The following is a 23,447-nucleotide window of genomic DNA, read 5'->3' on the forward strand; positions in this document are numbered from 1 at the left end:
TCACAGAACTTACAATATGAAATGAATGACAACTTATTTACAAAGATCAGCAATTTAATTTATGATTAGAAATGACTAACTCACAAATTTCTTTTGAGTAAATCTATCTGATCAAATGCTTTAAAGTGATACACTTAACCCAGTATTATTTCATTCAGCAAAAACACAGAACTTGAGCATTATAGGCTCATTTAGTAACTAATTTTAAGGTATCAGAAACTAATGCACAAAAAGGATGCTTTCATTAGCAGACAGCTAAAATGATTCTCAGATTGGAACCCCTTTCTAGAAAGAACAGTATTGTAATGAATCTTTTAAATGGATCATGATGTTTAAAATTAATAAATGCTGAGAAAGAAATTATATGTTCTTTATAACACATTTATAAATTCTACGGGCAGTGTTGTGTTTTGTAAGGTTAAAATTTCAATGTTTATTTGAGTTATTCTTCATAACTACTTTCCTAAATGACCAGGTACTTGGTCGTGAAAAGCTGTATTTAAACATAATTTATTAGCTAGATTTATACATCTATTGACTTTACTATTTATTTTTACCCTTTCTGTATTTAAGATATCTAAACCATTAAAAAATTAAATAGAACAATATATTTTAAGCAACATAATATAAATTAAATGACAATAAATCTCATGACCCCCCCCAAAAAAAAAATTACGAGTCATGCCACTTAGAAGTTTAAATTTTATGCACATTAGTTTCTCTTTATTGATGAATCTGTATCTCTTTTATATTGATAACTATCATTTTCTTCCAGTTTTAAAATGCTCTCCTTCTCTTTGTATTTACACATATATGTATCATATGGATTAACTAATGTGCTGAAAATGATGGAGGCAGATCTAGATGCATGTGCATATTAAAATCTACCTAAATCTAATGATTTAGTTTGGTTTTTAATGATACTTGAATGAGAAGAATAAACCAGGCAAAATGTGGCAGTGGCATGTTAGAATTTTAATCAAGAAAGTATGTCTTTCTCATGGCTGTATGTCTCAAAAACCATTGGCTTTTTTGGGAATTTAAGGGGTTTTGGGAGCACATCCTTGCACAGTTGCAGGATTAATACAGTCAAAAGTCTTTAATCCGGACTCGTCGGGACTTCGGCGATTCCGGATTATAGATCATCAATTTAAATCTGGTAAGATGGCAGGCAGAAATTATAAAATTAAAAATATGAAACCGTAATTTATGAAATAAAGAGCAATTATGATCTAAAGGGTATCAAAATTTACAAAAAAAAAAAAAAAAAAAAAAAAAATTAATATTTGTTTACTTTATTAAATATTTCTTTTAACGCATGCATGCGTAAAGCATACATTATACATGGTCGATATTAGAAAATTGCTACCAGAAAACTATTTGATGTGTATTCGTGATATTTATAATGACGAGGAATTTGATTTAAATCATATCAAAGACGGAGTACATCCAGATGAAATACTACATTTAGTAAGGAATTATATGCCGAATAAAATAAAAACATCTGCCCTAAAGACACGGATAGTGCTGCCAGATCAATTTCCAGTTCATTGTGTGCCACGACGTTTGCTATACTGATTTCCAATTTTATCAGTATTAAGCTACTCAGGAACTTGAACCTTAGAAAATGTGAAATGGTGAAACTGAAGCAACTTACATATAAACACAACATTGATCGATTTACATAGGAATCTAAGCCATGCTCTGCAGCATCATAAGTCAGTGTCTTAGCCTTTTGCTTACTGGTCATATCTATTACAAATCCTCAACATTACCATTTGAATTTTAATACACATAATTTTTCTACTTCATTTGTAAGAATGACAGTATATCACATCACACTTAATCCATCTATAAGTACTGAAATATGCAAAGATCTAATGCAAAACTCTCATGATAGAAGTGGTACATTTTTACTACTAAAAAACTTTGTAAGCTAATTTACATAGTATTTGAAACCTACATTCTCATTCTTTTACTCTAACTTCAATCCTTTTCATTAATATTTTTAAAATATCTACTGTTTACAGTTAGCTGAACCCATTTTAAGACCATCACATTTCCTAAAAATGTTTTCACAACACTAATGTAACTAACGTTAAATTAGTATATGAACTTTATGACAAAAAGAATATTTTGATAAAAAGCTTGAAATTTAAAATAAAATTTCTGATGTAAGTATTATACTAAAAGAACAATATGACTGCTTAAAAATATAAATGACTTTTTAAATTAATGAACATAAATATCACAGTAACATTTAAGCAGCATATTTTAAGCTTATTTCTAATAATTCTGAATGCAACATTTTGTAATGATGTCATTCACAATATAAAACTGATAGCACAAATTTTTCAGCATAACCATGTATGAAAGCAAACAATAACTAAGTTTTCACAGAACTCAATCCTTTAAAGTTCTTCTTTCAAATATAATATATATATATATATATATATATACACACAAAGGCAAAAAAAAAAAAAAAAAAAAAAAAAATCATGTACAAATAAATTATATGACAATAACATTTTAAAAAAGCTTAGCTCCCCCTACCCTTTAAAGAAAGATTTAAAGGGTTAAAATCCCAATACTTATTTTGGGGAAATTTTCTTATATTGCTTCAATGAATAATTTCTTAACAAGTACAATAGTTAATTTTATTACAAAATCAGTGCATGTAAAAGTATATTTCAAGAACAGCAACAGCATTAACAAAACTTTGTAACATAGTTTACATAAAAGATATGAAGAACAAATTAATTTAAAATCTTTAATATTTTTAAAATTTAAATCAGCTTAAATGATTAAAAAATATTTCTATATACTGACAGCAAAAAAAGGGGACGAAAAGAAAAAAGGGGAATGCTTAAATCAAATTTAATTTTCTCACTGAAATTTTAGTCATGAAATACATTAACTATAAGGTGATCTTCGTGATAACTCTCAAGAATATAAATCAATTATAAGACTTTTTGCCCATCAATTAATATATAAGCATAATTATTATCATATAACATAGCCTTTTAAAAATACAAGGTGTAAGAATTAATAATATCAAACAATAATGGATTTAAAAAAAAAAAAAAAAAACAAGAACCCATATAACATAAATTATCAGTCAAATCTAATACTGATATAATCGTACTTTTTTATAAAGGAAAATGAAAATGCTTTTTTAAGATTCAAGGATACATTTTCCCACTATATTTATAAATTAAAAGGGGGGGTTAAAACTGTTTCAAAAATTTTTGTTGAAATCATAAGAGTTCTAAAAAGAATTACAGAACAGACAGCTCTTACTATGCTACAATATTAGGATTTATGAAGGTGAAAGAAATGCAAAACAGTTTATATATTTTAAAAGGCTTCCTGTTTCATCAACTAGTTTCTCATGTTATTTTCATACATAAATTCAGGAAATAGATGTTAAAATGACAGATCTACTTAAAGCACAGAAAATTTAACTTGTTACCTAGGGTGCAATTATCTTCTAGATCTCAGGCATGCAAACAATATGTCTGCAAAGATTAGGGCTGAATTCAGATTTCAAGACAATTTTATCATTGTTTAGTCTTTTACATATTCCTTCTTTTTTCATCTTTTATTAAGTTCATATGACTTCTGCATGTCTTGGTAGAAATTACTATTAGATCATTTTTCTATTCCCCCCTCCAAAATCATGCTTCCCATGTCTCTGAAGTGTTTTGAAAGGTGCTCTTTAGAGTAAGATTTTACTCCTGGGAACAAGAAATAGCTCACATATACCCAATTTGGTAGGTAAAGGAAAGATTAAAAACATTTACATTTTTCTTTATATAACCAACTGGTGAAAAAGAGTTAAGTGTGCACAGAAAACTTCGTTTCTCTGGCTCTGATTCCAAAATGGTACAAAAATGCACACATATGCACAAAATCAAGCAACCACAAACAGATAATATGCTAAAAGCTGAGACATACTGGTTCTCACTGTCACTCATTAGGCAATTGGCAGCTTCTTTGGGATTAATAGAAATTCAGTCCTAAAATTTTGTAGACAAAATTATGTTGCTCCAGAAATACCAACATTTTATTTACAATTCACATCCAACTTTATTTTTCTGATTGAGTTAAATTAGAATACTCCCTTCTCCCTCATCTGGATTTCATACATGTTTTCAAAGTATAAGCTTAACCCATTATGTTTAAAGACAAATGTGATCTGAAAATGCCTTCAAATAACATTCTAAGACTATTTAATTGTTGAAATACATTAATCTATTTCCTTTCAGCAATATACTAAAATTTTTACACTGCTCTAAAACACACTTTTAATTATTTCACACCAGTAACAATGCAGTTAAAGATGTTTAATTTATTTAAAATATTTAAATGGTTTAATCTTCAATACAGCTGAATAAGCTTCTAATTATTTTAATAGTGTATATTAAAATTATAAAAATTAGATCTCTTATACGACATCATACATCACCACATCTGTGTAACTGTAATAAATATTATTCAATAAAAGCTCAGCATGATAAAATGTTATTGAATACGCTCAAGGATAAAAAATAGTTTGTTACATTAAAATAAAAAGTTAAATAAATACACAAAACTGCATCAAAAGTTGCTAAGAAAAAAAGCTGAATTTCATACTGATAAAAAGTAAAAGGCATTATTATTAAGACTCCTTCTACACAAACATGTATAGTTACTACATAACAATATTAAATGCTATGATGAAATTATTTTTCTGTAATACAGAAGACTGCAGCTATGACATTTTTTTCACATTATTAAAATATATACAAAACCTGCATATGCAATATTACAAGCCATCACACATTTTAAAATAATTCATTCTCTTAGTTTATTGATTTTACAACATTTAAACACATACATTTAAAGAAGTTGAACCTCTATCATTACACAAGAAGTATTGCTATATTTATAGCTAAAATGAAAAAAAAAAAAAAAAAAAAAAAAAAAAAAAAATATAAATCTTATATTTCTAGTTCGGAATTTAACACAGAACTAAGGAACTAAACTAACAATTCCACATAAAATATCACCATAAAACATAGAACATTTCAACAAATTAAGATTAAGAACAAATCAGCATAACACTGTACACAGTGAAAAGTGCAGTCTCATGACTTTACAATAACTTTAATAGTTATCAACAAGATACTACCCACAACAATGCACGACACAAATTATCTACAAGATGTACCAAAAATATGCAAATTTCAACAAGACCAAACAGTACATTTAAATGCACATTTTTAACAATCATTATTAAACTGTTATACCTATAATGTGGTTAGTAATCTTAATCTAGTGGGATAGAAAATGTGACACTATTTTTAAGACAATATAAATCAAGTGATTAAATGCATTTATCAGGCAGGTTACAAGTATATTATTTCTACTTATTTAGTTTCCTAGTTTTGGGTTAATGCATCTAAATTGCTTTATTGCTAATTTAAATATTTATTTTGATTATCAGTTTCAAGGATTTACATACTTGCATAAAAGATTAATTGAATATTAAATAATATGCAATCTTTTAAAATATAATAATAATTAAATCAAAAAGTAATATATGATTATGAAAAAAATATAATGAAGAATAAGAAATTAACAGTAATACTTCTTACTCATTACAGCGTGTAAATACCAATGTTTAGTTGTTCTTCAAACTCTGCATCAAGATAATATGAGTATTAAAATCCTTCTGAAGTATTATTTTTTAAAACCGGTATAGAATATAGTTTCAATATTATTTATTATATATAAAAACAAGCAAAATGTTTTTTTTTTTTTTTTAAATTTCTGAACATTTTTCTTCCCCCCCCCCTTGGTAAAAAATCAAGAATTTCTTGCATTAATGCTTACAGGAACAAGATTAATGCAACACTGCTAATAGATAAATGATTTGCCAGCAGGCATATATATGATATAAAAATGCAGCAAATTCTGATATGAGATTCTTTTCTTAAAAAAATTAAAACATAAATTTTGCCTGAAAACGTAACAAGCATTTCTTATTTTACCAAAAGAATAAATTCAGCAATTAAAAAATAAAACAAAAAACTTGTTAAAATCTTAATACATAATTTTGGAGAAATTATAAATGATGAAAAATAATAATATCAGCTTTTCCCCTTGAAAAAAAGTCAGTTTCAATCAAACTGAACACAAAATAATAAAATGACTATTAAGCTTTAAATCTTAATTTTATTGCTGTGTTTTTCTTTTACTCAGCAAAAGAATTGGCATTCATCAAAGGTGGGATGGCCATGGGACAAATACGAAACAAGTCTAGGGTAAAAAAATAGATGTTAAAAACTAAATATTACAAAGTAATAAAAAAATACTTGGGAAGTACCATTCTGAGAGCTGTATTAGATGTTGAATATCTGTTAGCAAAATTTCTAACATTTATACAAAATGCTCAAGTAGAAGTGTGAAACAAAAAATGGAAATAAATGACTATGCACACTTTAAAGTATACAAATATGACAGCAATTAAAATTGCATTCAGTTAAAATATTTCTCTCAGAATTGAAAAATAGAAATAAAACCAGATGATAAAAAATTCCATTTATTAGATAAAATGCCTCAATGCCTTTTTAATTAGTTACATAACTGTAAAGATTAATATATAAATATATACTATATAAATAATCTAAATAGCATTTAAAGCTTTTGGGGCACATTTTTATGAAATTTTCAATAATATTTTTTTCTTTCATAACAGAAACAGATAACAAAAAAATCCAATTCGTCTTTTCTAAATTTATGACTGAGCACAAGTTTAATAATGAAGCTATTAACTTCTATTGCAAGATAATTTTGCCTGGGCAAGGAGGGATTAAAAATATTTTTGGCATAAAAGATTTGTATGTGCAAATAATTAAAGATATTTTAACTAACATGACTATTATAGCAGTAAAAATTCTATTCAATTTATATTTCATTTCTATTACACCCCCTTCCACCAAAAAATAAAGTCTGAAATTAACATTATTACACAAAAAAGAACTTTTTACAAAAATGGAGCTCGTCTTTATCATTTTCTATTCATTTTATGGATGTTTACTAACATTTTTATAACAGCTTATTTATATGTACTTTTAATGGTTTGAAATTTTATATATTGTTAGAAGACTGAAATAATAAATAGCTTTTACAGATGTACCAATATGACTTCAGATAAACTACATCACTAAAAATAATTGTTAAAGATTTCAGATATCTTGTGATATATTTCAAAATTTATTATGCGGTGTAAGTAGAAGAATAAAATTGCAACTGACTGCTGAAAGAAAAATAATTTATATTATATAGTATTATCCAATTTATCAGGGATAAGTGGGGTTTGCACATTTGGATTACAGCTTTCTGGGGGAAAAAGAGGGAGGATAGCCCACAACAGGCTTTTTTTGTTTTTAAAAAAAGGAAATACAGTCAAAAGTCTTTAATCCGGACTCACTGGGACTTTGGTGATTCCGGATTATAGATCATCAATTTAAATCTGGTAAGATGGCATGCAGAAATTATAAAATTAAAAGTATGAAACCGTAATTTATGAAATAAAGAGCAATTATGATCTAAAGGGTATCAAAATTTACAAAAAAAAAAAAAAAAAAAAAAAAAAAAAACCTTAATATTTATTTGTTTACTTTATTAAATATTTCTTTCAATGCACGCATGCGTAAAGCATACATTATACATGGTCGATATTAGAAAATTGCTACCAGAAAATTATTTGATGTGTATTCGTAATATTTATAATGACGAGGAATTTTATTTAAATCATATCAAAGACGGAGTACATCCAGATGAAATACTACATTTAGTAAGGAATTATAAGCCGAATAAAATAAAAACATCTGCCCTGAAGATAAGGACAGTGCTGACAAATCAACTTCCAGTTCATAGCGTGCCACATAAATCGATCAGTAACTAAAAAAGATGCTATTTTTTCAATAAAATTATTTTTAAATTACTGACTCAGTGCATTACGAATGAAACAGAAAAATACATGTAAAAATTAACAGCACAAGTTACACATGAATTACCAAAAAATAAGTAAAAATTTACATTACATTAAAAAAATAAATTAATAAAAGAAAAAAAAAAAAAAAAAAAAAAAAAACGAAACACATGAAAAACATAAAACTAAAAAAGAAACTCAATGCACCATAAATAAACTGTAAGTTTCCATTTTCAGAAATTTTATAACTAAAAATGACCAATATCAGCACTCTACCACTGATGGTAATTTTACAAAAAGCAGTCTACCACTGATAGTAATTTTACAAAAAGCAGTCTTCCACTGATAGTAATTTTACAAAAATAAGCAAAGACCAAATGTTAATACTTCCTCTTTGTTGAAATCTGTTTCAAGATATCTCGAATTAAATTATAATATTTTCCACACTGCATTTGAGTGCATTCATACCAAAGTAGATGTTTACTGCCATCTAAAGATTCAAGTTTGTTTGACTCAAGATTTGTTTATTTTACATGTGTTGGCTTGATACTCTAGATCAGCGATTTTCAACTGGTGGTAAGTGTACCACTCATGGTATGCAAGAGAAAAATAGGTGGTATGCAAAGAAAAATGTATTTTTAATTATTAAATTTTAAAATCCTGTGAAGTAAAAGAACAATTGATAGAAATTTCCTGCGATTTGACTCTAACTGAAGATTTCAAAAATAACACACTTGATAACTTTTGGCTGCACAAAAAAAAAGTTAATATCGAATAAAACTATTACATTTTTATTCCCTTTTTGCACAACCTATCTGTGTGAACAAGGATTTTCTTCCATGTTATATTTGAAAAAACAACTGCAGAACAAAATTAAAAGTGGATCCTAATTTACCATTAAAGTTAAGTGAAATATGACCAGACATAAAGAAACTGATCTCTCTTAAACAGGCCCCAATTTCACAAGAAATTTTAGAATTAAAGTATTATAACTTAAATTTTAATAATTTAAACGGTAACCAATTTTTAATCTAGTATTTTTATGTGTACATATTTAATACAAATAGCCAACAGGTTGTGCAAATGGCAAAATATATATTTTTTAGTTTCTATTGAGAAACTGAAAAATAATCATTGTGAAATAAAGCGGTGGTACACTAAAGTTTTTCAGTTTTTGTTTAGATGGTACATGTTAGTCAAAAGGTTGAGAACCACTGCCCTAGATGGAAAGCAATGACTTTCCTTTGAACAGATTCAGGATAGCTTCTGCTATTTCTCTTCAATATCTTCACTAGAATATATACTATAACTTCTTCCCACATAAAATTTATGACAATATGTATGATGATATGCACAGCTTGCAATTACTAAATAGAAAAATATTAGAAAGATCAAGAAAATGTGGAATGGGGAAAATGGTAAACAGACAAGAAAAAGCAAGTCATTTTGATTTATTAATCAGTTTCATAGATAGATCTAGGGAGGGAAATATATTAAGAAATTGTTTATTTTATCTGTAAAATAAAAATCATAAGATAAATGAAAACTAATAAAAATTATAAATTAAATTAAAAGAAACGGTACTACTCCGATATACGCCCTAATTTCACCAAATGTGGGGATATGTGTTCTGTGCTGGTTTTTGGCACGATTGCATGTTGGATGGCAACACTGTTTGACGTTGAAAAATCTTTCGCTCTAGCTCGTTGGTTCGCGTCTGTGTCTGAGAAGATGGGGGGGGGGAAGATAAAATGGTGGAAGTTGTTGAATTGAAGTTCAGCAAAAGGAAATATCATTGCGGCTATCCTGTTAAGGGGTAGTGAGTATTTGGAGGTGTGGAAAGAGGGTCTGGGAGATTATTTTTAATGGCTGTACATGATAGAAGTAGGGATTTGTGATTTTATTTATTTGTGAAGCATAGTATGAATTTTCTGGACAGTGTGTCTGGCTGTCATATAAATACGATAGTGATTACGTGGCGGCATGTTAAAGGCGGTATGAAATTGGTATTTCTGCTGTTCAAAAAAGCATTAATTCATGGTAAGTGCATTTTATTTTATTCTTGTTCTTATTTTGTAGAATGTTATGTTCATTGGTTCTTTAGTATGAATTTCTGTCGTTATTGTTGTTTTTTTGAATTGTTTGAAATTTATTTTAGTTTATTTTGTCGATTAGTGTTTAGTGTCTAGGTTGCGCAATTCATAGACTTTTTTTAAGTTTAAACAGAATGCTGTGTACATGGTATTATTTGAAATTTATTGTTATGTTATTTTATTAAAGCGAGGTGTGCGTAGTTCGTAGATTTGTTCGTTACCTAAATTGAGCAATTCGTAGATTTTTTTAAAGTTTAAACAGGATGCTGTGTACATGGTATTCTTTAAAATTTATTGTTGTTATGTTAATTTATTAAAGCGAAGTGTGCGTAGTTCATAGATTCGTTCGTTGCCTACATTGTGCCATTCGTAGATGTTTTTTTTAAGTTAAAACAAGTCGCTGTGTAAATGGATTCTTGTCAAATATTTTTGGTTAGAAACTTTACGTTTTTGCTACCTAAAATTTTTGCTTTGGATTTTTAACTTGAATTGTGTGTTAAAAACGTAGTTTTTGCATGTGCGAAAACCGAGTTTCTGGAGACATTTTAGGCTTAAAGTTCGAAATGTAGACAAAAAATTTAGGTAGTAATATGGCAGCGTGTAGTTTCTCACCAAACATTTTTGGCGAGAAATTTGGCGACTTGAGGGCGCATATCAGAGTAGTTCCAAAGAAACAACATGGTTACATAAAACCACATATTTACAATTCTTAAAATTTATTTTAAATTGCACACATAACACAGAAATTTTGTCATTTGAGATAATCTATACTTTACTGTTATTTTTGGAAATTACAGTTTTATCAAATATATTAATACGGTGTAAACTTAAAGTCCATTCTTTTGAATGCTCAATTTAATTATGAAATAAATTTAAGACAATAATTTTCAGAATAATATTCATCTAAGTATATAATTAGAAATATATTTTATTAGTAAAGAAGACTTTAATTTGTAATAGAATACTTAGGGAAAAATAAAGTGTCTACTAACGATCTTGTAGCTAAAAAAAAAAAAAAAAAAGCCCTAACAAACTTCCTATTAAAATAATACACCCATTTTCAACATCAAATCCACTAATATTTGTTCACATGATATGTTATGATATATACTATCCTCTCTATAGTATTACATATAATTTATCAAACAGATCATTATGATGGATATGAATTTTATAATTCTGAATACTTTAGAAATTTGCACTGAATAAATAAATAAATAAATAAATAAATTCACTGACATAAACATGATTTAGACAGCATTCTTCAGGCCTTCATATCAGATACTTAAAGTTTAGGAGATACATTTAAAATATACAAGGCCATATTTTGTCCTATACTTCAAAATTCTATGAAAAAAAGTTACATATACTAATCAGCATTTTCTAAAGCAATTTTGACTAGTTCATTGTGATCAAATACAGTTTTTAAACTTCAGTTCTGTATGTTCTTATTCAAATTTTGCAGGATTAGAAACATGATGCACTTGACAGTACACAACATACATTTCATATCAAATATTCCAATATACTGACATTAAACAAATGCTAATAATGATTCAATATTTTATGTGCGCTTTGCTTTTAGGTATGGAAATTTTACATGATGATAAAGATTAACCCATCTTACACACATCAAATACATAGTTAAAATTGATCTGCATTTGTGAATAATATAAAAAGTAAATGCAATCACAATATGAAATTATTCACACTGAATGCTACAAACACTATTTAGGGAAAATACACATCTAGTTTGTATTAAATTATAATAATGTCGAGGAATACATTCCTAGACAAAAATTTGTTCTCAACAAATATATATACCAATCTAAATACATCAAGCAAAAAAAAATTATACATAGTTGATTAAAACTTCAGTTTAAAAAAATTATGCTAATAAGGTTGAACTTTTTTATGATGATTTTCTCATATATCTAGAAGATTTAACTAAAAAGGATGCATAATTTACGATTATTTATATACACAGGTAAAAGAAACATTGTTGATACATGTGCACATAAATTGTGACTAATTCAAATTTCATAATATACTAGAAATTTCTATATTTTATTTAAGAAAATCATCATAAAAAATCAAAAAGTAGTCATTTTAACATGCATATGCCAAACGAAAGTTTGCACTATATACAGAAAACTCTTAAACCATCACCAGATATTGCAGCTAACATATAACTAGGATTTTGCTGCAAATAAATATCAAAACAGCAATCATACACAAACACACTCACATACATACAAAGAAAAAAAATGCTCAACACATACACTTCATTCTACTGATATAGTTTAAAAAACGTTTTTTACACTCTATGCTATTTTACAACATAACAGATTTCTGAGAATTTGTTGGCATACGTTCCAACCTTTCATCCATATAACTTGAATCAGACTTAGAATGACTATAACATTTAGCAGATCTTTTAGGTAATGACTGTGCTTCATTAGGGCTAAATGCACCAAATGGAACAACATCAGGTGGAGGTTGGCCAGAAGATAATTTGTTTCCCATCAGAGGTTGTCCATATACACTGGAAGGCCTAAAATTATTTCCAGGAAGACCTAAAGATTGCTGTTGTTGTAACAGTGGTTGTGACTTTTTTGTTTCACCTGGACGGTTATGTTTTAAACGTAGAGAGGAAACTGCAACAGGTGAGTCTGGGTGCACAAAAGAGAACTCTGAAGTAGCAGAGGTAGCTGAAGATTTTGTGCGTCTGGCTTCAGGAGGCTGTGATATTTCTGGAGAGGAGAGAATATGCTGAGCATACAAAGACCTTTGAGTTAAAGCAGGTGACACCTGAAGAGAACGGGGAGAAGGTTTAAATAAATGTCCATTTTCTGAGCGGCGTCCAAGAGAAACTAAGGAACTATGTGACCCAGATGAACACTGAGGAGCAAGTCGAGGGCCAAATGTATGACGAGTCACGGGGTAATAATCACAGGATGAAGCAGCATCACAGTCCGTATCGCCGTTTGAATCCCCTTCAGTTAAGACTGAAATTTTCAGAGAAAGTTTATTAACCTCCAAACTAAATACATACAAAGTAGCTACGAGGGCTATCCAGAAAGTAGATTACGTTTTGGAATAAAAAAATAAACAAAGTATAGGAAACAAATTTTATTATATACAGATGAAAGCCACACTCAAATACTACTTTTCTACATAGTCACCATACAAATTAAGGCATTTATCGTAGCGATGTACGAGCTTGGAAATTCCTTCGTCGAAAAATTCGGCCGCCTGCGCCTTCAACCACTTCGTTACCTCTTCTTGCCTTCCATCTTGCACAAAACTTGTGGTAACCAAGCTTTTCGCTGATGATTTCGTGCAACAAACTTCGCGAAATTTGTGGAAAACTCAAAGAAAGTTCCGTTATTGTGAAATTTCGATTTTCACGGACTTTAGAATCGACTTTTTCGAGAAGTTCGGCGGTCACTATGCTGGGTCTCCCACTTCGATCTTCGTCGTGAACACTGGTTCGGCCATTTTGAAATCTTATGACCCACTGACGCACTCCACCTTCAGTGATAATGTTGTCCCCATACACTTCACGAAGCTGCCGATAGATTTCTATCGGTTTACAGTTTTTTGCAGTCAGAAACCTTATTACTGAGCGCACCTCGCAGCTCGCGGGATTTTCAATTAACGCAGACATTTCAAACCGTCACAGTATCTGAACGGAGCACAGCACGAACCTCTCACTAGCACGGCTAGATGCAGACTGAGCTGCGCAACGCTCTGACCCCAAGATGGCCACGCTAGCCCCGCCCCTAGCGGACACAGACGGAAACGTAATCTACTTCCTGGATGGCCCTCGTACATATGAAACTTCAGCATTCATAATTCTATTTTACAATAATTTTACATACAAACTATACTTGAAAAGCTTACATACAGATGAGAGTTTAAACAACACAATTCATCGAATTAGAAATGAACGTTTTGAAAGAAAAGAAATGACTTAAGTGCAATATCAATCATTGGCGATTATACTTTCTGTTCGAGTCGCAACAGTCACCAGTAACTGATAATGAACTTTTTGTTGAGGTCAGTCAATCACTGCTGACTGACAATACACATTTTTAAAATTACATTCTTATTAAATTCCATACAGGTCTCTATCCACTAGCATTTCAGTGAAATTGGATACTGAGGGTTAAATGGAAAGATAAAAAAGGCTTCTTTAACAAGTTAAAACTTATTTTAAATTAAATGCTTACTAGATTTAAAAAAGTTCAATAAAGTGATATTTTCATTTCTAAAATTTAAAAGATATGGCAGTGGTAAACAGAAGGACAGGGGCCCATGCTGACCTGCAAGGTTCTTTTCCATGGCTTGTTTCACAGGTTACAAAACTGTTTATTATCACACTATTATTAGAAGTACAGTATAAAGTCCAAAATCTGGACGTCTATTATCCGGAATGATCTAAAATCTGGACGTCCATTATCCGGAATGATCTAAAATCCGGACCTCAAAACCACCAACATTTTTTCTCGCAGGCTTTACGCATGCACATTTCATTTCCTCCCTCCGCGCATAATAAAACATCTAGACAGTCCCAATTCTTAATTTCACTTTGACACTAAATAAAATATCTTGTTATTGAAGAAACAATAATTTTAGCATAAATTTGTACGATCAGCAATTTGGCTCCGTTGCTGCATATTTGCCTGGCACCTATCTCAAACTGAAACATTCCACATAGATACATTCTTGATCTAACACCAACCTGGCGAATCATTATTTATTACACTTCCCTTTCATCATTGAATGTTTATCAAAAGATTAGAACTTGAGTATTGACTCAAGTAGCGATGCCTGAACAATTTTTTATGTTAGTAATTCAATAATAAAGGAGTATGGTAACCTTTTATGTTCACATTACTCTTGGCGATGATTACAGATTTAAGTTAAATGCACTAAAAAATGTTGACGAGGAAAAATTTAGCAAAAATTTCTTTCCATATGCTAAAAATAGATTTTATTGATGATACTTATAGACCCAAAGATTACATTTAGGGTTATTTGAATTAAAAATAACTGATTTGTTATTTAAATAAACAGAGAACCAGCAACCAGAGCTCGTATGGCCGCACTAAGTCGCAGAATTTAGGACCCACAGAGACTGCATGAGGCGGTAAGATATCTAGCATCAGCCCTCAATAAAGCTTAAGTATATGTGGGATTTATTTTTTCAGAACTCTGATAAACCTTAAGCATGTGCAAGGAATAGGCATAAGTATAATAAATAACTAAACTAATACAATTCAAACTTAACTGTCTCAGTGCGCGATAGAAGCAAGATAAAATTTAACGGAACTTATCGTTAATGGCCAAGCTCATGATACATAGCCAAATATGTATGGTAAAGGATAGCTCAATTTGATGATTATAGCCACTAATTTTAAAGGTTTTCGGATATCGCAAAACAAAGTTAAAATTTTCCAATTAATGGATTTTGTAAAGAAATGTGAAGAAGCGGTAATAAATGAAGATGATATAAAAGTTTTTCATTGTGATGACAATGCTTCTCATTCATCAATCAATTAATGAATGGCAAAAAAAGGTAGTATGGTTCTAGATCCAGAAAATACCGCTACCAATAGTAAAGAAAGTGACAGAGAAGTTAAAGAAAATGAGAAAATTTCGATTGACAAGTTAGTTGGAATTCTCGAAGCGGCAGTTACAGGACTTCTACAATGTAACTGAACAAGAGATTTTGTCTGTCTACAGAATTAAAGAGAAAGTATTACCCCAAGATAATAAGGTATTGAAAGATAATAAGGTAAACAAATAAATAGTAGTGTCGTACATACACTCTTCACACACACACAAAATAAATAAATAAATAAACAAATAAATCTGAAAGATTCAGATTTTAAATTACGTCCAAAGGGGCATTTTTTAACGTTTTGCGTATTACCTTTATTTATTAAATATCATGTTCTATGTACTCAAACTATAAAATTCAGTTCAAAAGGAATATCGCAAATTAATTTTAAAATGAGCATATCTTTAGAATTTTGGATACACAGCCTTGCATGCTTTTTCGTAGAGTGTTGCGATTGCTCGCTTTGAAACCATAGAGTTTCTTAATCAAAAATTCATTAGAGTACTAGAAAATATGAAATCCATAATAAAACAAATTCCAAATTAGGCTTCCAAATGCCCATATTTGGTGGAGGATTATGTTATTCAAAATTTGATGGCTCTAGGTACTGTTGTTTTATCACAATGCGAGAAATATGCACACAATTATGCAGATTCTTCATTATTTAATTTCTTAAAATATATTTTTATGTATTTCAGGGCTCTAATATTTGGTGGCAACAATTTAAAAAGTTATTCGTTGTTTATAGTGAATCAACACAAAATGCCAAATTAATAGTCCTATTGGGCCAGTTGTTCCTTCGCACTTAAAAAAAAAAAAAAATTCAGATTTTATATTATGCCCAAAGGGGCAGTTTTTTAACGTTTTGTGTGTTACTTTTATTTATCAAATATCATGTTCTTTGCACTTGAACCATAAAATTCCAATTTAACAGCAATATCACAAAATATTTAAAAGATCATATCTTTAGAATTTCCGATACACAGTCTTGCGTGCTGGAGATAAAAATGGGATGTTTTTCCGTACAGCGCTGTCATTGCTCGCTTTGAAATTATTGAATTTCCTTATCAAAATCTCATAAATGCTTTATGAAATATGAAATAGATAAAGGAAATTCCAAATTTGGGCTTCCAGATGCCCATATTCAGGTAGAGACTTATGTTATTCAAACTTTCATGGCTCTAGGTACCACTGCTTTATTGCTATTCGAGAAACATGCATATATTTATGAAGATTCTTCATTATTTAATTTCTTTAAATATAATACAGGGCTCTAATATTTGGTGGCAACAATTTAAAATGTGATTCGCCATTTATTGTGAATCGATGCAAAATGCCAAAATGAAATTAATAGCCTTTCTGGGCAAAATGCCCCTTTGGGCATAAAAAAAGATGGGGAGCAGCTAAATCTAAAAGAATAAAAATTGCTATAAAATAACAAAATAGATAAGAGTATGTATTAGGTAACTATAAAGATATAACAGAATTAATTATCATTAAACACTTTATAAATACTTCATTTTATTAATTTAAGAATTAAAGAAATTCTTAAATTAATATTAATATTAAATATTAAACACTTTATAAATACACTTAATTTTGCAAAGCAATTTAAAATTTATGAGGATAATCAGATACACCAATATATAAAAATAAAAGACTGAAAAGTTTACATAAAGAGACATAAAAAATTATTTTTTACATTTTTCAAATAGCTACCTAGTAGTAATGATTTGTTTTAAAATTTCTATAATATATTCATTTTAATAGTTCTTTCTTTTCAAATTATATACAATTGTTACTATCTGATCAAGCATACAGCAATACTATTCTAAAAATGTTTAAATATTTTTCTCTTCAAATTATATTTTTCTAGGTTTACTAGATGGCTGCTATGATCAGAAACTTCTTTCACTGTGTTTAAAATACTGTTAATGATTTCTTCATTAAATGCATGATATTGCTAATTCAGAAGTCAAACAACAAAAATCAGCGTTAATTTACAAAATTTTCACAGGACTAGTTTCGATGGTTTTACCGAACCATCGAAACTAGTCCTGTGAAAATTTTGTAAATTAACGCTGATTTTTGTTGTTTGACTTCTGAATTAGTATTTATTCGGCGTGTTATTGTGTCTTAATTGCATGATATTGGTTTTAAGTTCATCAAAATTTGTTATCCAATCCACTATGCAATCTTGAAATACTTGTTCATTTTACCTCATTTCTTTTGTAGTATAAACAATTTTTAAGCTTTAGCCTCTGTTGGATCCTAACTCTGGGATATACATCACTATAAAACTGTTTCAATAGAAAGTGAATTTTGTTATAAGTTGTGCCACATATTTATCAAAGTAGACAGACTTAAAGAGAGAAGTTTTTAATTCAAAAGTTTTATGATTTTATGACCTTATTAACAGTGAATTTTATTGTTTACACCTGAGAAAGACTGTGCAAGTTTCAGATGTTGATGATTTTTGGTTTTTGACAGCATTATAATTATATCTTATAGGTATCTTATTTAAAATAAAATAAAGATAAAAATTATAAAGGAATATGTTTGTATGCAAAATGTATTGATAAATAAATAAAAATTAAAGATTCTTTTCCTCCTGATAAAAACTAAAGGTTAAGGAAAAGGTAATTAGCAAATGCATGGAATTGGCAATAAAAGTATTTTTTATGCAACTCCTGACAACTTCTTTTACTTAATACGATTTTCTTTGTGCTATCACTAATGGGAAAGAAATGATAAAATTAAATATGTTACTGTTTTAAAATTTGCAAGAATGTAGGAGGTGTATTCGGAAACGAAGTACCGTTTTGAAAAAAAAAAAAAGAAAAAAAAAATCTGATGTGTACACCACATGACTTCCATGTACGGAATATTAAATTATACGCATTTTTTCTTGCATTTAACTTATTAGATTGAATTAAACCTACTTTCGCTGACAGCGCATAAACCACAATAGAATAAATGCATTCTTTAAAATTCACTTTGTTTACCATAGCGACACTCCGGCGCTAGGTTTACTTAACAGTATTATATTTCATTCATATTATAACTGAGAATGCACAAAATTTATATCATTTAAAGAATTATCGAATCTTTGCCACATGTTCTATTCAAATACTATAACAAAGAACGATGTATAAAAGAAATTAAGCAAACAAAACGAAAAAGAAACAGTTTTTCACAGAGAATTGAGTATTTCTCATTCAATTAATTCAGTTTTCACTTCGCGACAAGGCAAAAATACATAAAAACTCAAAATATCTGTATTAAAAATTACGAAGTAAATCTTAAATACTTATTTCCTTGAAAAAATTCCAGAAAGAATTAAGCATGATTTAATTGGCAATAATAAATGAAGGCGTTATTTTTGTGTTGCGAAGCTTAGTGTCTCTAGATTGACAACAAATCTACAATTCTGCTGTTTCAAATGTAAACAAATATGTCCGCCATGTTATTTAAAACTTAATCACACTTAAACAGCTTTTAAATTGTTGATAATTGTACAAATATTGCTTCCAGAATTACGAAAGGCATAAAAACTTTAACCGGAAGATAAAAACAACATAATTCAATCATTTTTAAAGAATAAAATGTACAATTTAGAAATATATAACAGTAAAGAAACTGAGATCACTGAGCCGGGTAACAGAGTGGATATATTTATAAATATATTTATATACATTTGGCGCAGCCGCTTGAAACCAAAATACGAGGTGCACATCTACATGTTGTAGTAGTCTTATATACAAACTTTCAACATTCTGAGGCTACTCGTTTTTGAGTTATGCGAGATACGTACGTACATAGGTTCGTACAGACGCCACGAAAAATTCTCTTCAGAATTCATTTTAAAGTAGTTTTTTAGTTTTTTTGGAGGAAAAGAGTCTTTTATTCTGTCCGTACGTATAGATATTACGCAAAAACATCGTTAAATTGCATTCAAAAGCGGTCAAAGTGGATATTTTCGTTGAAATATGCTGCCTGAAGCTTTTCGCGATTACAATACATCCTTTTTACTTCATACAAAGAAGTAAAAAAAAATAGTAAAACAATTTTTTCGAATCCAATTTTATTTTTACATGAAAATACATGTCTTAAACTATTTTTCAACATAGTTTCCGCCAATGATCAAACACTTGTCATAGCGGGTGACCAGTTTTTGTATACCATCGTCAAAGAAACTTTCCGCCAGTTTCGATAACCTCAACTCCACTGCATTTTACGTGTCATCGTCAGATCCAAAGCGCTTGCCACCAAGCTCGTGCTTCATGTGCAGGAACAAGTGATAGTCGGACGGCGCCAAGTCCAGGCTGTACGGCGGGTGATCGAACTGCTCCCAATGAAACAGTCGAAATAACGATTGAGTGACACCAGCAGTATGGGGCCGAGCATTGCCATGGAACAACACAATTCCTTTACTGAGCATTCCTCTTCGTTTGTTTTGAATGGCACGCCTTGGTTTTGTTTAAGTCTTACAATATCGTGCCGCATTAATAGTTTCACCTCTGGGAAGAAATTCAGTAAGCAAAACACCTTTCCTATCCCAGAAGACTGCACATTATTTTTTGTGATGACACTGTCACTTTGAACTTTTGTTTTTTCGGAGAATGAGTGTGTCTCCACTCCATCGATTGTTGTTTTGATTCTGGTGTGAAATGACACACCCAAGTTTCATCACCTGTCACAATTTGGTTTAAAAAGTTTTCTCCCTCATCACTGTACCGCGTGAGAAATGTCAGGGCACTATCAAGTCGCTTTGTTTTGTGAACATCAGTGAGCATTTTTGGAACCCATCGGGAACACAGTTTGCAATAATTCAAGCGGTCAGACACAATTTCGAATAAAACAGTATGTGAAATTTGTGGAAATGCCTCTGAAAGAGTTGTCATTGTGAAGCATCTGTTCTCATGAATTGCTTCATCAACTTTCCTTACCAAATCATCGGTGACAACAGAAGGCCGACCACTCTGAGCATCACCTGCATTAAACATTCTTACCCACTTTCTCACCATTCCATCACTTATCGCGTATTCACCGTAAACTTCTGTCACTTGATGATAAATTTCGGCCAGTTTAACATTCCTTGCGTTCAAAAATTTAATCAGACAGGAATCTCACAGTCAGCGGGAGAAAATTGTCTTAAACATTTTGAATGTGCACAGCACACTGAAAACACAACATAGAGCAACCAAAATGGCGACAATTGAAAGTCAGTGAACAAGAAAAACTAGTGCGCATGCGTGCAACGCCTACCACAGCACTGCGACGGCACTAGAATGAAACGGTACTTAGTTTCCGAATACGCTACATATAAATTTTATTTTGATATTATGTAACTATCACATTATAACCAGAATTATATAATTTCATAACCATAAAAATTAAAAAGAGCCTTTAAAATACCTGACATTCTTCTAGAATATTCATTTATTGAAGGCATAAAATGTTTATCAACAAGTGATCGCATGAATGGTCCAGCATTACTGCACAGTTCCAAATTAGATCCTGAGTGTACCAAACCTGGAGGACCAGGACTAGCAGACAAAGAGTGATGAGAGTTGACACGGTGCCTAGAAAAGATAATTCAATAACTTAAATGGATAATTTGTCCATTATATTCCCAATAAAGTTCATATTAGCATTACACAAAACGAAGCTATAGATATAAAATAAACAATAATGAAATAATGTTTTCAAATTTTCGTTTCTAGTTCCTGCCAAATATGTTCAATATGATTAAGATTTGGAGATTGGAGTGGTGCCTTAATTACTCCTGGACACTTTTATAACAGCCAGAGTCTTAACATTATGTGTGCACAATATGCTTCAGATCATTGCCCTCGTAGAATTTAAAACCATTTTGTATGTTAAGTTTTTTGTACTAGTGATGCCAAATTTTATTTCAAGATGGCAAAGTACTTATATTGATCCATAATACCATCTACAAACTCTTTTCTCAACAACAGCACTCGTCCATCTGAGCTGAAGATGTCAAATTTGCTTTCATCAGCAAACAACAATTTTTGTGTTTTATTAGTTATGCCTGTTTTGCTTCATCGATTTTGTGAAAGCGAGTCGCAGTTTTAGTGTTTTTTTACTGACATAAAATTTTGTTCTTGCTACTCACCCATGATATCCTGCAAATAACATTACTTTTCTAACAGTTTCTGGACTTAAGTATATGCCATGTAATTCACGAAGTTCCACAACAAATTTAAGAGCATTCAGTCCTGGATTCTTTTAATATTCCTTAAAGAAAAATGTTTCATTCCACCAGATAACCTAGATGGTCTTCTTTTGTTTTGAATACGATTCTGTTTCTTATAACTCTTAATAATATCAAAATCTGTAGAATTATTTAAATTAAGTAAATAGAAAATTTTTCTAATAGATTTTCCTTTCTTTTGATGCAAATTAATAACTCTGTGGGTTTCTAAAAATATTTTCTTTCGTCGCCGAACCACTGCAAGAAAACATAATAATAACGAATATTTTCTAAAAAAAATATAATTTTAAAAGCAAATGATTTTCAGATTTTTGCCTAGCTTCTTTATCCAAACTAATTCCATAACATTTCATTTTTTATTTACTGGACACAATTTTAATTAGAAATTGAGAAAATGTCCGATTAAAGTCTGAAGGCTAGTTCTTCCAATCAAACAGAACAGGTGCCTATCTCTGAAGCCTCTCTGGTGTTCCTGATTTTAAAAAAATTAAGCCTCCAACTTACATTCTGTTACAGAATTTTTCAACAACAGTAAGGTGTAAAGGGGGAAGCAAAAAAGGTAATGCATTGATAGGTAATACAATTTTAGATTCAGGGTGACCAAAGTCACTCATCTTGAGAAAAGTGGTTGATCTTTAGGTTTGAATGTGATTAATAAAGGAAGCAATAGTTATTTTCACATTTGAATGCAAAAATGCAAAAACTGTTAGTGAGATATTGTAAAAATAGTATTGCAGATGTAAACAATCCTACTAAAAAGATCAAAATTAAAGCAGTAGTCATCAATTCTATAACAGTTGGACAAGTTCAAATTCCTTCTCAATGGATGCAAAAGGTTGCTTTGGATATGGGAATAGAATTAGCAGATACTGGATCATGTGATGAAATTCAAGTATTAACCCTTTGCATTCAAATGGCATCGCTATGGCACCTGGCCGATATGAAGCATCTATTAAAGCTAGTATCAGAATATAAAAGCCAAGATTAATGCATTAAATGCTTCCATATGTAATGCACGATGGATTTCTTTATAAATAGAACATTCTACATAAATATAATTTTTGCTGTATAAATATTCAATACAGATTCTATACAAATAAAATTTTTTGATTGAAATGCTTTTAAATACAAACTGGAAGATGTAAATCTTTCAGTACATAATTTCAGCATAATTTAATTTGATAGCTGAACACAATAACATTAGTACATGAAAATTCTGACCTCCCAATCAGTCCACCATCAGATAACTGTGGCATTAATGTTTGAGATCGACGAAGAGCTTCTCTTCGTCCCTTGCTGAGATTAACAGCATCCCTGAGAGCAAACATCCAGTTATCTAAACCTTTTGAAGACCACAGCAATAACTGATCTTCTTGGCCTACACGAACAGCTATTACACCATCTTGCTTCTTGTCAATCCATTGAAGGTCATCAACATCAGCTAGATTCACCTAATGAGGGGAAATCTGAGTTTAATAATAAAATAATTGCACTATAGTAATT

General features: G+C 30.0%; 1 protein-coding gene across 1 annotated transcript in view; it reads right to left on the minus strand.

The window, feature by feature from the left end:
- Nucleotides 1-2,643: 2,643 nt before the first annotated feature.
- Nucleotides 2,644-23,447, minus strand: part of LOC118181131 (uncharacterized) — a 35,304-nt gene continuing 14,500 nt past the window's right edge. Inside the window, exons 3-5 of the mRNA XM_035350203.2 lie at nt 23,166-23,395; nt 21,122-21,288; nt 2,644-13,082 (exon numbers count right to left, since the gene is read on the minus strand). Of these exons, the coding sequence (XP_035206094.1) occupies nt 12,409-13,082; nt 21,122-21,288; nt 23,166-23,395 (1,071 nt within the window). The 3' untranslated portion in view covers nt 2,644-12,408. The remainder of the gene's footprint in view (nt 13,083-21,121; nt 21,289-23,165; nt 23,396-23,447) is intronic.

The sequence above is a fragment of the Stegodyphus dumicola genome, chromosome 5, assembly GCF_044657685.1.
Source record: "Stegodyphus dumicola isolate Sdum_Otavi_A_Nest chromosome 5, ASM4465768v1".
Lineage (NCBI taxonomy): Eukaryota > Metazoa > Arthropoda > Arachnida > Araneae > Eresidae > Stegodyphus > Stegodyphus dumicola.